General features: G+C 36.7%; 1 protein-coding gene across 1 annotated transcript; it reads right to left on the minus strand.

Moving 5' to 3' along the window:
* Positions 1-13,786: 13,786 nt before the first annotated feature.
* LOC113187280 (uncharacterized protein NECTIN3-AS1-like) lies at positions 13,787-14,610 on the minus strand. Its single transcript, XM_026395026.2, has 2 exons — positions 14,305-14,610; positions 13,787-14,083 (listed from the first exon to the last, which is right to left on the minus strand). Exons 1-2 carry the CDS (start codon positions 14,608-14,610, stop codon positions 13,787-13,789), a joined length of 603 nt encoding a protein of 200 aa, XP_026250811.2.
* Positions 14,611-15,264: the final 654 nt, after the last annotated feature.

A 15,264-nucleotide genomic window follows, 5' to 3' on the forward strand; every position in this document is an offset into this window, starting at 1 on the left:
TACTTGACAGACATTTACTGAGAAGTTACTATGTACTTATTTAGTTTGTCACTCTTCTAAGAATTGGGTACAAATGGATGAATTAGACTTCTCAAACTTTATATGTGGTAAGAGCATGCCCTATAATCATAGAATAACTGTGGTATTGCCTTCAGAGGGTAAGTTATGTCTTACTGCACAGAATCTTTTCAGTTTCACTGATTCTACCATCTCTGCACCATGCTAAGCATACTTAGTGAAAGCTAGGAGCCTCTATGCTTTGGGTCAGACTTCCCAGATACCTCACAGAAGCTTTCCCTGTGAGGCCTTCTAACACTCTCCCACATAAATCAGTACATCAGCAAAATGTCCTGCCTTTATGACAATAACAGATGAATATTAATTCTGTTTTTAAAAATGTGTTATTACTCCCAGCAGCCTGCAGCAGGGCCCCGGAGATCCAGGCCAACTGATTCGCGTGGCCTGCCCTGCGGCTACAGAAGGCGTGGCGCCTCAGTGAAGCCATTAATTGGCAAGCAGGGAGGTTAGGGAAGGCCATTAGGTGGAATCCCACCAGCCAAGCCCACACGGACCCTTGGGCCGAGCACGGGATCTCAGAAGGGGAAGGAAGTGGTACAGTCCCATCCCCCACAGCGGACACTCCACCGAGGCAGTCAGCGGCCACCATCCGGGAAAGCTGAAGAATACACCACAACTCTCCAACAGCTTGCAACATCAAAACAGCCAGCAGCAGGACCCCGGAGATCCAGGCCAACTGATTCGCGTGGCCTGCCCTGCAGCTACAGAAGGCGTGGCGCCTCAGAGAAGCCATTAATTAGCAAGCAGGGAGGTTAGGGACTGCCATTAGGTGGAATCCCGCCAGCCAAGCCCACCGCCCACGCCCGGAACAGGCCCAGCGACCTGCCAGCATTGTAGTCACGACACCCCAATTGGAATAGGGACAGAGCAGAGCCGCCTTCCACTCCCGGAACAGGCCCAGAGAGCCGCCAGCGTGGTAGACACGTCAACCCAATTGGAGTAGGGGCACAGCTGCCGCCCGCACCTGCAAGGGAGACTTTTCAAGTATACAAGAGCAACATAAATAAATAGGGAGTAAATTTCAAAACACAACAGTTGCACCAAGCAGAAAGAAACGCGAGCAGTATGAAAAGACAAGGAAAGAAAGGACCACAAGCAATGCAGGTCAACTCAACTTTAGAAGAGGTAATAGCTGCAACAGATGGAATATCAGATAAAGAGTTCAGGATATATATGCTTCAGATGATCTGGAGTATCAAGGAAGACATGAGACAGCAAAATCAGACAATGAAAGATCACATTGACAAACAAATCCAGGAAGTAAAAGATCAATTTCACAGGGAGATAGAGGTAATAAAAAACAAACAAATTGAAATTCTAGAAATGCAGGAAACAATAAACCAACTTAAAAACTCAATTGAGAATACTACCAGCAGAGTAGATCACTTAGAAGAGAGAACATCAGACAATGAAGACAAAGTATTTCAACTGGAAAAGAACATAGACAGCTCAGCAAGTCTGCTAAGAAACCATGAGCAGAACATCCAAGAATTATAGGACAATATCAAAAGACCAAATTTAAGAGTCATTGGGATACAGGAAGGCACAGAGCTCCATTCCAAAGGAATAAACAGTCTATTCAGTGAAATAATACGAGAAAACTTCCCAGAATTGAAGATTGAGACAGAATCCCAAATCCTAGAAGCCTACAGGACGCCGAATGTGCAAAATCATAAGAGATCCACACCTAGACACATTATAATGAAGATGTCCAACATACAGAATAAGGAGAGAATTTTAAAAGCTGCAAGAGAAAGAAAGCAGATTACATTTAGGGGTAAACCAATCAGGATAACAGCTGATCTCTCAACACAGACTCTGAAAGCTAGAAGATCCTGGAATAACATATTTCAAACACTGAAAGACAATGGGCTCCAACCAAGAATCGTGTATCTGGCGAAATTAAGCTTCAGGTTAGAAGATGAAATTAAAACCTTCCACAATAAACAAAAGTTAAAAGAATTCGCAGGTAGAAAACCATCTCTTCAAAAAATCCTTGGCAAAACATTACAGGAAGAGGAAATGGAAAACAACATTGAAAACCAACAATGGGAGGTAGGACAGTAAAGGGGGGAAAGTAGTCAAAGAGGATAACAAATCAGGTTTAGTAACATCAATAAACAAATATGGATAGAAGAACAAACCATATCTCAATAATAACCCTAAATGTTAATGGCTTAAACTCACCAATTAAGAGACACAGGCTAGTAGAATGGATCAAAAAACAAGACCCAACAATATGCTGTCTACAGGAGACGCATTTGATAGGAAAAGATATACATAGACTGAAGGTGAAAGGTTGGGAAAAATCATATCACTCATATGGACCGCGGAAACAAGCAGGAGTGTCCATACTCATATCTAATAAAATAGATTTCAAGCCAAAGCTAATCAAAAGGGATATAGAAGGACACTTCATACTGCTCAAGGGAACCATACACCAACAAGACATAACAATCATAAATATATATGCCCCAAATAATGGTGCAGCTGTATTCATCAAGCAAACTCTTTTCAAGTTCAAGAGTCTAATAGACCAACATACAATAATCATGGGAGACTTCAACACACCTCTCTCACCACTGGACAGATCTTCCAAACAAAAGTTAAATAAGGAAACTATAGAACTCAATAACACAATTAACAACCTAGACTTAATTGACATATATAGACTATACCACCCAACATCAAGTAGCTACACTTTTTTCTCAGCAGCACATGGAACCTTCTCAAAAATAGACCATATACTATGTCACAGGGCAACTCTTAGACAATACAAAGGGGTAGAGATAATACCATGCATCTTATCTGATCATAATGGAATGAAACTGAAAATCAATGATAAAAGAAGAAAGGAAAAATCAAGCATCACCTGGAGAATGAACAATAGGTTGCTGAGTGATCAATGGGTTTTAGAAGACATCAAGGAGGAAATTAAAAAATTCCTAGAGTTAAATGAAAACACAGACACAACATATCGGAATCTATGGGACACATTGAAAGCAGTTCTAAGAGGAAAATTCATTGCTTGGAGTTCATTCCTCAAAAAAAGAAAAAACCAACAAATAAATGATCTCATACTTCATCTCAAAATCCTAGAAAAAGAAGAGCAAAACAACAGCAAAAGAAGTAGAAGGCAAGAAATAATTAAAATCAGAGCTGAAATTAATGAAATTGAAACAAAAGAAACAATTGAAAAAATTGACAAAACTAAAAGCTGGTTCTTTGAAAAAATAAATAAAATTGACAGACCCTTAGCCATGCTAACGAAGAGAAGAAGAGAGAGAACCCAAATTACTAGCATACGGGATGAAAAAGGCAATATCACAACAGACACTTCAGAAATACAGAAGATAATCAGAAATTACTTTGAATCCTTATACTCCAATAAAATAGAAGATAGTGAAGGCATAGATAAATTCCTTGAGTCCTATGATCTGCCCAGATTGAGCCAGGAGGATATAGACAACCTAAACAGACCAATAACAATAGAGGAAATAGAAGAAACCATCAAAAGACTACCAACTAAGAAAAGCCCAGGACCGGATGGGTATACAGCAGAGTTTTACAAAACCTTTAAAGAGGAACTAACACCAATACTTTTCAAGCTATTTCAGGAAATAGAAAAAGAGGGAGAACTTCCAAATTCATTCTACGAGGCCAACATCACCCTGATTCCGAAACCAGACAAAGACACATCAAAGAAGGAAAACTACAGACCAATATCTCTAATGAACCTTGACGCAAAAATCCTCAATAAAATTCTGGCGAATCGGATTCAAATACATATCAAAAAAATTATACATCATGATCAAGTAGGATTCATCCCTGGGATGCAAGGCTGGTTTAATATACGGAAATCAATAAATGTTATTCACCACATCAATAGACTTAAAAATAAGAACCATATGATCATCTCAATAGATGCACAAAAAGCATTCGACAAAGTACAGCATCCCTTTATGTTCAAAACGCTAGAAAAATTAGGGATAACAGGATCATACCTCAACATTGTAAAAGCAATCTATGATAAGCCACAGGTCAGCATCATTCTGAATGGAGAAAAATTGAAGGCATTCCCTCTAAGATCTGGTACAAGACAGGGATGCCCTCTCTCACCACTTCTGTTCAACATAGTCCTCGAAACACTGGCCAGAGCAATTAGACAGTCAAAAGAAATTAAAGGCATAAAAATAGGAAAAGAAGAACTTAAATTATCACTATTTGCAGATGATATGATTCTATACATAGCAGACCCAAAAGGGTCTACAAAGAAGCTATTAGAGCTAATAAATGAATTCAGCAAAGTGGCAGGATATAAGATCAACACGCATAAATCAAAGGCATTCCTGTATATCAGCGACAAATCCTCTGAAACGGAAATGAGGACAACTACTCCATTCACAATATCCCCCCAAAAAATAAAATACTTGGGAATCAACCTAACAAAAGAGGTGAAAGATTTATACAATGAAAATTACAGAACCCTAAAGAAAGACATAGAAGAAGACCTTAGAAGATGGAAAAACATACCCTGCTCATGGATAGGCAGAACTAACATCATCAAAATGGCAATATTACCAAAAGTTCTCTATAAGTTCAATGCAATGCCAATCAAAATCCCAACAGCATATCTTGTAGAAATAGATAAAAGAATCATGAAATTCATATGGAATAATAAAAGACCCAGAATAGCAAAAACAATACTAAGCAGGAAGTGTGAATCAGGCGGTACAGCGATACCAGACTTCAAACTATACTACAGAGCAATAGTAACAAAAACAGCATGGTACTGGTACCAAAACAGGCGGGTGGACCAATGGTACAGAATAGAGGACACAGTAACCAATCCACAAAACTACAACTATCTTATTTTTGATAAAGGGGCTAAAAGCATGCAATGGAGGAAGGATAGCATCTTCAACAAATGGTGCTGGGAAAACTGGAAATCCATTTGCACCAAAATGAATCTGAATCCCTATCTCTCGCCGTGCACAAAAGTTAACTCAAAATGGATCAAGGAGCTTGATATTAAATCAGAGACACGGCATCTGATAGAAGAAAAAGTTGGTTATGATCTACACGCTGTGGGATCGGGCTCCAAATTCCTCAATAGGACACCCATAGCGCTAGAGTTAACAAATAGAATCAACAAATGGGACTTACTCAAACTAAAAAGTTTTTTCTCAGCAAAAGAAACAATAAGAGAGATAAATAGGGAGCCTACATCCTGGGAACAAATCTTTACTCCACACACTTCAGATAGAGCCCTAATAACCAGAATATACAAAGAACTCAAAAAATTAGACAATAAGATAACAAATAACCCAATCAATAAATGGGCCAAGGACCTGAACAGACACTTCTCAGAGGAGGACATACAATCAATCAACAAGTACATGAAAAAATGCTCACCATCGCTAGCAGTCAGAGAAATGCAAATCAAAACTACCCTAAGATACCATCTCACTCCAGTAAGACTGGCAGCCATTAGGAAGTCAAACAACAATAAGTGCTGGAGAGGATGCGGGGAAAAGGGCACTCTTGTTCATTGCTGGTGGGACTGCAAATTGGTGCAGCCAATTTGGAAAGCAGTATGGAGATTTCTTGGAAAGCTGGGAATGGAACCACCATTTGACCCAGCTATTCCCCTTCTCAGTCTATTCCCTAAAGCCCTAACAAGAGCATGCTACAGGGACACTGCTACATCGATGTTCATAGCAGCTCAATTCACGATAGCAAGACTGTGGAACCAGCCTAGATGCCCTTCAATAGATGAATGGATAAAAAAAATGTGGCATTTATACACTATGGAGTATTACTCTGCATTAAAAAATGACAAAATTATAGAATTTGGAGGGAAATGGATGGCATTAGAGCAGATTATGCTAAGTGAAGCTAGTCAATCTTTAAAAAACAAATACCAAATGACTCCTTTGATATAAGGGGTGTAAACAAGGACAGGGTAGGGACGAAGAGCTTGAGAAGAATATTTACAGTAAACAGGGATGAGAGGTGGGAGGGAAAGGGAGTGAGAAGGGAAATTGCATGGAAATGGAAGGCGATCCTCAGGGTTATACAAAATGTCATATAAGAGGTAAGGAGGGGTAAGTCAAGAGAATACAAATGGAAGACATGATTTACAGTAGAAGGGGTAGAGAGAGAAAAGGGGAGGGGAGGGGAGGGGAGGGGAGGGGGGATAGTAGACAATAGGACAGACAGCAGAATACATCAGACACTAGAAAGGCAATATGTCAATCAATGGAAGGGTAACTGATGTGATACAGCAATTTGTATACGGGGTAAAAGCGGGAGTTCATAATCCACTTGAATCAAACCGTGTAATATGATGTATTAAGAACTATGTAATCTTATGAACGACCAATAAAAAAAAAAGAAAAAAAAATGTGTTATTACCTCATTTCTCACCAAAGCCTATAAGGTAGGTATAATTATTATTTTTCAGATGAACAAACTATAGCACAGAAAAATTATTCTATTAGAGGTAGTTATTAGTTGGTAAAGCCAGGAACTAAACCCAGAAACTGTCTGTAGAGACACTCTCAAATAATAATCTGTACTGCTCTGTTGTCTTATGAACAAATAAGCATTTGGAATTTTCAACCAAACTTATTATGTTTAACTTTTGTGTTAATTTTTGACTAACATAGAAGTATGAAACCATGAATCAAGAGATCATGACTTTTCATATTCTTCACAATACAAAAGAAAAATTTTCAAAATACAAAAAAATTTGTGATTACATGTAAGTTTCCCTTATTATTGTTCCTTTAATTTTATCTATCATTCTTATAAAAATATATGAGCTGTGAGAGGGTGATGGAAGAGGCAGTCATCTAGCCCAGATTTATAATGGAAAGCATATAACCAAAAAACATATTCCTAGAGATCTGAATGTAGCTCTAAGTGTTGTACATCTCTACTACATTTATTTGTTCCTTCCTGGGATCAGTAATTTGGGAATGCTATCTTAGAAAGGTTCAAGAATGTATAGTGGTTATTTTTCACTTATGAAATGAAAAACAAGCATAGAGTTCAAATATGGAGTGCAACTGGCCCCTTCTAATTTCTCACTACTCCCACTACATATTTCTAAGCTATTCTATGATGACCTGAATTGCCACTTCTGCACATTTCTTCATGATTTTCTCCATCTGAATCATCTGTTCTTGTGTCCTTCAATATTATCTATTCTGGTTCTCTTTTGGAAGAGACTTAACCACCATAAAGATTTCATAACCAACACCAGATAGAACTTTCTTTTATACAGGTAAAAGTCTCAGGCTCTCTATAGCCTTTGTGATTGCCTCTCCACCATTTTTTCCTTTATTCATCTTCTGGAATTCCTACCTTTGGACATGATGACTTGTCCATAATGGCTTCACCATTTCTATCGGTTTCTAACCTGGATTTGGTTTACACTTGTGATATGCTCCATCCAGCTTCCAAGACTTTACCCACTAGAGTAGTTTTAAGCTGTTTTGCTATGGGACTGAAGAAATCTAGCCTATTTCTTTTACTTGCAAGGTTCAGCTCAAAACTTATCTATTCAAACAAGCTGTCCGGTATATTCCACATTGCAGTAATGATCCTTTACAAGGCATTCCATCAGTGCTTACATAATCACAGTGTATCACACTCCCTGGAGCTTGTTTGGATTAAGGACATTATTCAGAAGTCCTTGTGCAAATGCTTGTTCTTATTTTCTCAAAACAGACTACAGAGAGCTTCTTCTACTTTTTATGTATGTCCTTTAATTTTTTAGATAAAATAACTTTAGTTCAGGCACAAATGTCCCTTGCCTATTGAGTGGAATGAAATAGAATTCTGGATCACAAAACTCTAGAACTTAATGGTTCTTTACCTAGATAGTCTTAGGGATTCAACAGGGTATATAGGGGAAATGACATAGGATGAAAATGTAGGGGGCTCTTCCCAGTGATGATTCTCCAAAACACTACAAACATCTGAGAAGTGCCCCTTCATCATTTCATTAATAATCATTGCCAAGGTGAAGTGTTGTTATTGATCAGATATCCCCTATCATCCAAGAGAGTTGGAGCAAAAAAGTTGAGCCACTACTCTGTTATAGTTATTGAGTAAACTCTTTTTACAATTAAGTTTCCTTAGAAAATGTTAATTACTTATTGAAAAAAAATATATGTAGCATGAATCCCAGAAGTTAGAACTAGATGAGTGTCTGTTCAGCCCCACAAATCAAGGACAAAAATCCAACTAATATGAATTTCACAGGGCATAGCAATAAAGGAGTTTTAGCTTGTCAAATTCTGGTGTAAATTTTTTTTCTAGAAACATTCAAATTGGGAATAAACCGATATTAAATCTATTTGTTCCACATGATAGTCCCAGATAAAAATTTACTTCCCCTTGAAATAAGGATTGACAAGAGTAGCTTATCCTTGTATAACATTTAATGCTGTTCACGTTTTGGTTTGTTTTATAAGAATTCGATAGGCATTATGATGTCAAAAGCTTTCCACTACAAAAGAGCTAGTAGCTCTTTTAGAGACATTATCTCATGAAATCCTCAAAAAAAAAAATCACCTGTGGTACATTAATATGCTCCTTTTCTAGATAAGTAGACCAAAGATTAATAATTTAAATCAATAGATAAGGCTAAACAGTAATAAATTACAAAACCAGTATCCACTATTTAAATCCTTGAAGTCCAAATTCAGGCAGATATTTCACAAGTACCTTGTCTTTACATAACATTTACAAGTAGATAAGTTACAAAATTAGATACAGACCTTTACTTCACAATTTTAACTTTAAAATTAGAACGAATTTAAGATTAAGATGAATAGTTGCTTTAAGAAAAGAGTTATAGAATCACTGATTCACTGATTTTTCATCTATTATCTCCCATATATAAATTTTAGCCAGAGATTCTTTGTGTGTGTGTGTGTGTGGGGGGGTGTTGGGAGGAACTTGTGCATGTGAGGCAAGCACTCTACCAATTAAGCCATATCCCCAGCCCCCAGAGATTCTTATTGAGTATCACAACCAAGTAGGAATGTGGTACTAAATGCTACTTGAAATGTGTTTTTAATTTTTTACTTTTAGAGGCAGTATAATTCTTCTTTCTTCTAAGTAAAAGGACGGATATAAAGGGATATTTCTCACAGTTATTATTAAAAATTTCAGTTGCCGTTTCATCATTCTTCCCTGAATGGATCCATTGTCTTGTTCACTAGAAGAGTCACCATTGTAACAATCCAGTCCTGTGCATTTTCACAGGTATCCCAAGCATCAGGATAGCAATTACAACTAGGTTAAGTTCACATTAGAAATTATGTGTAACAGAATCTCAGAATTTTGAATTCTTCTAAAATTATGTAATTTGTTTCAAGAATTTTGTCATTTGTTTTGATATTTCCTTTTTATGCAGACCGTCAAAACCCCTATTAAGATAGGTAGCCATCAGCCCTGGACCCTGTCAACCAACTGCAGACTGGACTCTAAAGCACAGGGTTGAAAAACAAGAAGGATCCCAATCAACTCCCTCTCCAGGTTAGCACTGTGAACCACAAGGGTGATAATCTTATCTGTGTCTAGTATATTCCATTACAAAGGTTCCATGATGGGAGCAGTACTGCAGATTTTTATAGCTAGCAGGAAATAGCTGCAGAAATATCCACCAATCTGTTCACCCACATACAAAGGCTGACCTTCCACCCTGAATTTTCAAAATTGAAGAACAACATTCCTTGACCACATAGCCCAGTGATTTGAGTTTTCCAGTTTTGTTGTTCTTTTCCTTTGTCTTGGAAGAGACCTTGTCAAATCAGAATGAAAAGAATGTTTGAAGCGTGAGAAAATTCAAATTTCCTATTTAAAGCCTGGAGTTCATTAGCAGGAGTATACTCACTTATTTCAAGGGTCACTGGTTTTCACAGTAGAGCCTGTCTCTCTGCTACCCAAGCCTTACACCCTTCACCTGAAAGCAGTTTAGAAACGCCCTTAAGTCTATTAGCTTTCTATGGGGTCTAATTCATCTTTGCTGTGCTTTGTCTTGTGACCTTGCCAAGTGGTGGGCCCTGCTTTGATTATGTGCTATCCCTTTATTCTTGATCACTTTTCAGTTAAGTAATTGTCTCAGTTTAATTGATTGAAATGCTTAAAAGTTGTTTATATTACACTGCAATTTTCTTTTATCAATCACACATGATTTAGGTATTTTATTATTTATGGCTCAATGCAGAAATTTTACCCAAACAGTCTTTTCATTAGACATTTTTATTGGACTATTTTTACTGAATACATGTTAATGCTAAAATTGAAATTTTGGCAAGTAAGAGAAACTGTGTGTTCATGATATCATAAAATTAGACTGGTAGCAAAGAGTTTTACATTATAATACTAAGAGACAGAATGCAATGAGTATAGACCAGATCTGGATTTAGATTCTGCATAAAAATATACCAGTTCCTGGGACCCTACTGACCTTAAATGATCTCATCTGTAAAGTGAAAATACTAACATAAACCCTATATAAATTCCCTGAAGAAAATAGATGTGTATATAAAACATAAGATACTTATATCTAATGTTAGTTATTTTTTGTTTTAGTTTGGCCAATAACCAGATATGTCAATTTGAGAGATTTTTGTTTCTAAGTTCCTTTACTAAATAAGACAGCAAAACCAAATAATTAAAGTACATGTATGAAGACACATATTGGTGTGAACATACTTTATATACAACCAGAGATATGAAAAATTGTGCTGTATATGTGTAATAAGTATTGTAATGCATTCCTGTTATTTATTTTTAAAAATCAATTAAAACTTTAAAAAAACAAATATTTTCTATTTTTTTCTGTCAAAACTCACTTAATAGGTAAACCCTCTCAATTGATTTTTCATATAATTCTATACTAGCCAGGGTTTGCTCATGATGAAATTTTCCTAGTGAGTAATGATGACATTAGTTGGAATTTGGATAGTAATGTGAGGACAAGGTGACAAAAACAAAATGGTCGGTAGCAAAAGTTTCAATGTAGAATACTGGGACAAGAACCAAAAACAAAAAGCAAAGAACCAAAGCAAAAGTAATCCCATTTAGAAGTTAAAAACATAGATTAGTAGTTAAATAATCTGTTAAAAAAAAAAAACTTGCATTCTGATTTCCTATCAGAGTAAATGAGTGATCTTGAAAAAAAAAATCACTAGAAAAGTTTTGTTAATTTTAGCTTTATCAACCCAGTAGCAATGAACATAGCAACACCTAGCTCTTCAAGTTCCTACCAAATTAAAAAAGCATTGAGACTAAATAAATTAAATATGATCAACTTTATAGTTGTTAATTATTTACATTTATTTATAAGACATTTTTAATATTTGTTAATCTGCTGTGCCAGAGAAACAATTTAAAAACTAACTCCCAAGTTTATCTCTCATCAGGTTTTATTTTTGTTTTTATTTTGATACAACTATATCATTTTTCTAACTCCATTTTTCTTTTTCTTTTTGTTCTTTTCTCTTTTTTTATTAACAGCTCCACTCAAGCCGCATGGCCCACTTGCCCACAGCTTGCTGGAAGTGCTTGCCTGCCAGGTAGCTCTCCTCCCTGTCCCTTGTGCCCTGTTGATCCACCCAGGAGTGAAGTCCCACATTCAAAGCCTCTAAAAATATTTTTCAAAAACAGATTTTTAAGTCATAAATCATGTTTAATAATTAAAAATAAAGAAACAATACAAAAATCTAACACTTGTACCTCTATAGTCTCATTTACAGACATACCTGTGGAGGTGTGTATATCCTTTCTCCTTTTCATGAGTGAGGGGCCGAGATATGTGAACAAAAGAATTTCCAAACAAAATGCTTGTATAGGTCACTCTTTATCTGGAAACTGTATTCTAACTTTGTAATAAATAACTGTTAAGTAAAAACCACTATATAGATGGGCTAGAGCTATGACTAAGTAGGTTCCAACTAAAGGTCATCCTGAAATTATGATAAGAAATAATAAAAACAGTAATATATTAATAATAACATCTACCTTCCTTTGTGCTATAAGGCTTTATGTACATTATGCCTTGCTTAGGAGCACACTTCTTTTGCATTAAACTGAGAAACTATATTCATAAATACTAAACTTAGATAATTTGAATTATATTATATAATAGTCTGAGCCTATTTATGATGGATAACTAGCTCAGCTAAAACTCTATAAAATGACAAATCAACCACTTTTTAGATAACTAAAAGTATTAAAGCAAGACAATATAAAAGGAGTCCCATTTTATTCTAAGTACTGAATATAACCTTTTGCAAAATTTCTGATTCTCATTTGAGAGCCTCACAAAACCACAAGACTTATTCAAAGTTTGTTTGTACATAATACCTCCAAGGAAATGTTAAGGAATTTTACCACCATTCCTACAAGTCATTCTCTTTCCAAGCAACACATTCCTCCAACAGTGCAAAGCCCTATTCCAGGCAAGAAAGAAACAAAACAAACAGGTGATGTCTCCAATTTTAGTGTAATAATCTGTAGGGTCAGTGCTAAGAATCAAAGAAAATAAAGTATACTACCTCTTACTCGGATATTTTCAACACATATTTATTTATATTTATATTTTTATTTTTCTTATATGAGTTGATAAACTGGGATACATAGTAAATAACAGGTAATGGAAACTACAGGGAATCTCCTAAATTTTCTTAAACATACTTTCTCAAAAGAAGGTATAAGATTAATTTAAACTTCTATTTTGGGCTGAGGATATGGCCAGTGGTAGAGCACCTGCTTAGTTAGTATCCTAGGTTCAAACCCCAGCACCAAATAAACTGAAGTCTTATTTTATATCCTAGCAAGAAGATTAACCGAACACAACAGAATAAAGGTAAATGAAATGACCTTTAACTTTTTAAGAAAAGTTTATCTTCTTTAGGATTCTCACAAGAAACTCAAAGTTCTGTGAAAGCCTGACTAAAAAATGACAAGGAAGGAACACTTCCTTGGGTGACTGTTTTCAATACACACGAATTTTTTAAAAATATCAAAGACACACATCAGAAGGAAAAACCAAGTGTCTTACTAACAAGTGGCCAAAAGGAAAACAAACACTGGTTAGAGAAAGAATTCTGAGAACATAGTTGTATCCATTGGAGAACAGAAACAGCCACCATACCCTTAGGGTTATTCAAGTCAGATAATAAGTGGCAGAATTTCAACCAAGCAACTGAAGGTTTAAAATGCAAAATAAATCTCCAGCCAAAAGTAAAAGAGAAGGAGAGAAGCCGAGTATGAGGAGTAGCAACATGGTTGTTGATATTGGAGGAAACTACTCAAAATGACAGATTTGTATGGCCTCCCATTCTCAGAGAAATCAGGCAAAATTAAGTTGGCTGAATACATGAGTGAAATACACTTGAATTTTGGTAAACACAAAAGTGAATCCCACTTCAGACTAATGTGAAGGAAGAAGGAAGTAATCCCATCACTGGGTATAGAGTTAAAACCCTCAAAGTTACTTTTACTTTGTTTTTACTTCCTCTTTAAGCTTGTGAATCTCAGCATAAAAGCAGTTTGATAGAGTTGAACTCTATTTGATAGAGTTAAAGCCAACTAATAAGAACAATGACATATAGAAAAAACTATAAAACCAAACATGAGCAGAAGCTATATCAATTCCATCTTGCTACAGGCTTTGGTGAGGTTACACTTTGTTTTGGCCCAGGTCACTTAGCCGACCAGGTCTTGGAACTTTAGCATCACCTCCTGTTTCATCTTGGTTGCTGCTCTTTCTTCTGCAAAGTTTCCTTTTCCTAGATTTTGAGAAGGTCTGACAGACACAGCTTAGGAAACGACCAAAGCAGGGTGGTGGTGATGCCAAGGATGTCACTGCAGGTGAAGGTGGCCCAGGTTCCTGAGCCACTGAGAGCTCACAGGGCTGGATCTGACATTCCAGATCCATCACACAGGGACTCTTGTCCTGCTGTCTCTGTACCCTGTCCTGCAAGTAGAAGACATAAATTTAAAACTCTCAAAACTGAGACCCATACATAATGACATGATCTCTGAGTGAGTTCTTTCATATTCCATCTGGGCCCAAGAATCCCAATTTGTGTCTCAAGATCTTAACCCCTAAATCCTCCTGTCAGATGAGAAGCTGTCATTTTTTCTTATGGAATAGTAACAAGCCCAGGATCTTGCCAACCCATGCCTAATTCCTACCTCATGGTGAAAGACAGAATCATTTTGGGCACTGTGTAGGGCTGGTGTTTTATCTGTAGTTTCATCTTCTTCTCTTTGTGGTGGTGCCAAAGGTGTTGGAAGACTCGGGGGGCACTGGGCCTTCATTTTCTCCTTCTTCTTTCTCTTTTTCATTCTCTTTGTCCTTTCACCCTTCTTAGGATGCCTATGCTTTTTTGGACGTGGGTCTTGCTTTCCTCTCTGGACTGGGAGCACAGATGGATCTTGTGAAATCTTATCTATATGACTTTGAGATGTCCCCTCTAATGGCTCTAATGATGATTCCATACTTCTTTTCAGAAGGTCATTCTCCCAAGGGTGAAGTCTATCTTATGTATCATGAGTATCTGGTAATATGTTCAAGACATCAGTGACACGCTTGGGTTTGGAGGATGGTAATTCCCAACCTCTGCCACTAAGGGTTTTCTTTGACCCACTATGGTGACCACAGCCAGTTTCTCAGGAATAAGGAGCTTGCAACAAAAGGACCAAGAGTCAAATGCTAAAGGAAGTAATCAGTACCATGAATCTTTCTAATAATGCATCAAGTGGGTTGATCTCTAATCTCTCCTCTAGACTTATCTAAACTTTAATGGCCTTCAAAAATAGAGTCCTTGGGTTGTTCTTCTTGGCCTATGGATGATAGATTTCCTAAAAGAAGAGAGAAAGTTGCTTTAATTATTCCATGGGCACAGAGTCCTTTCTAATCACACATAACCCATGGTTCACTAAAACTGCCAGATCTAGCACAATCCCTGGGCAGAAATAGCATTTAACAACTAATCAAATTTCCAGAGTAGTAGTCCTAAAAGTAAAGAAATTCTCAATGTATGTAAAAATCATATGGGGTGCTTATTAAAAATACTGATTTCTAGACCTACAATTAGAATTTTTCAGGTTGCATCAGAAATTTGCACTTTTTCCCAGTACTTGGGTACTTTT

The sequence above is a fragment of the Urocitellus parryii genome, chromosome 2 (genome assembly GCF_045843805.1).
Source record: "Urocitellus parryii isolate mUroPar1 chromosome 2, mUroPar1.hap1, whole genome shotgun sequence".
In the NCBI taxonomy this organism is placed as follows: domain Eukaryota; kingdom Metazoa; phylum Chordata; class Mammalia; order Rodentia; family Sciuridae; genus Urocitellus; species Urocitellus parryii.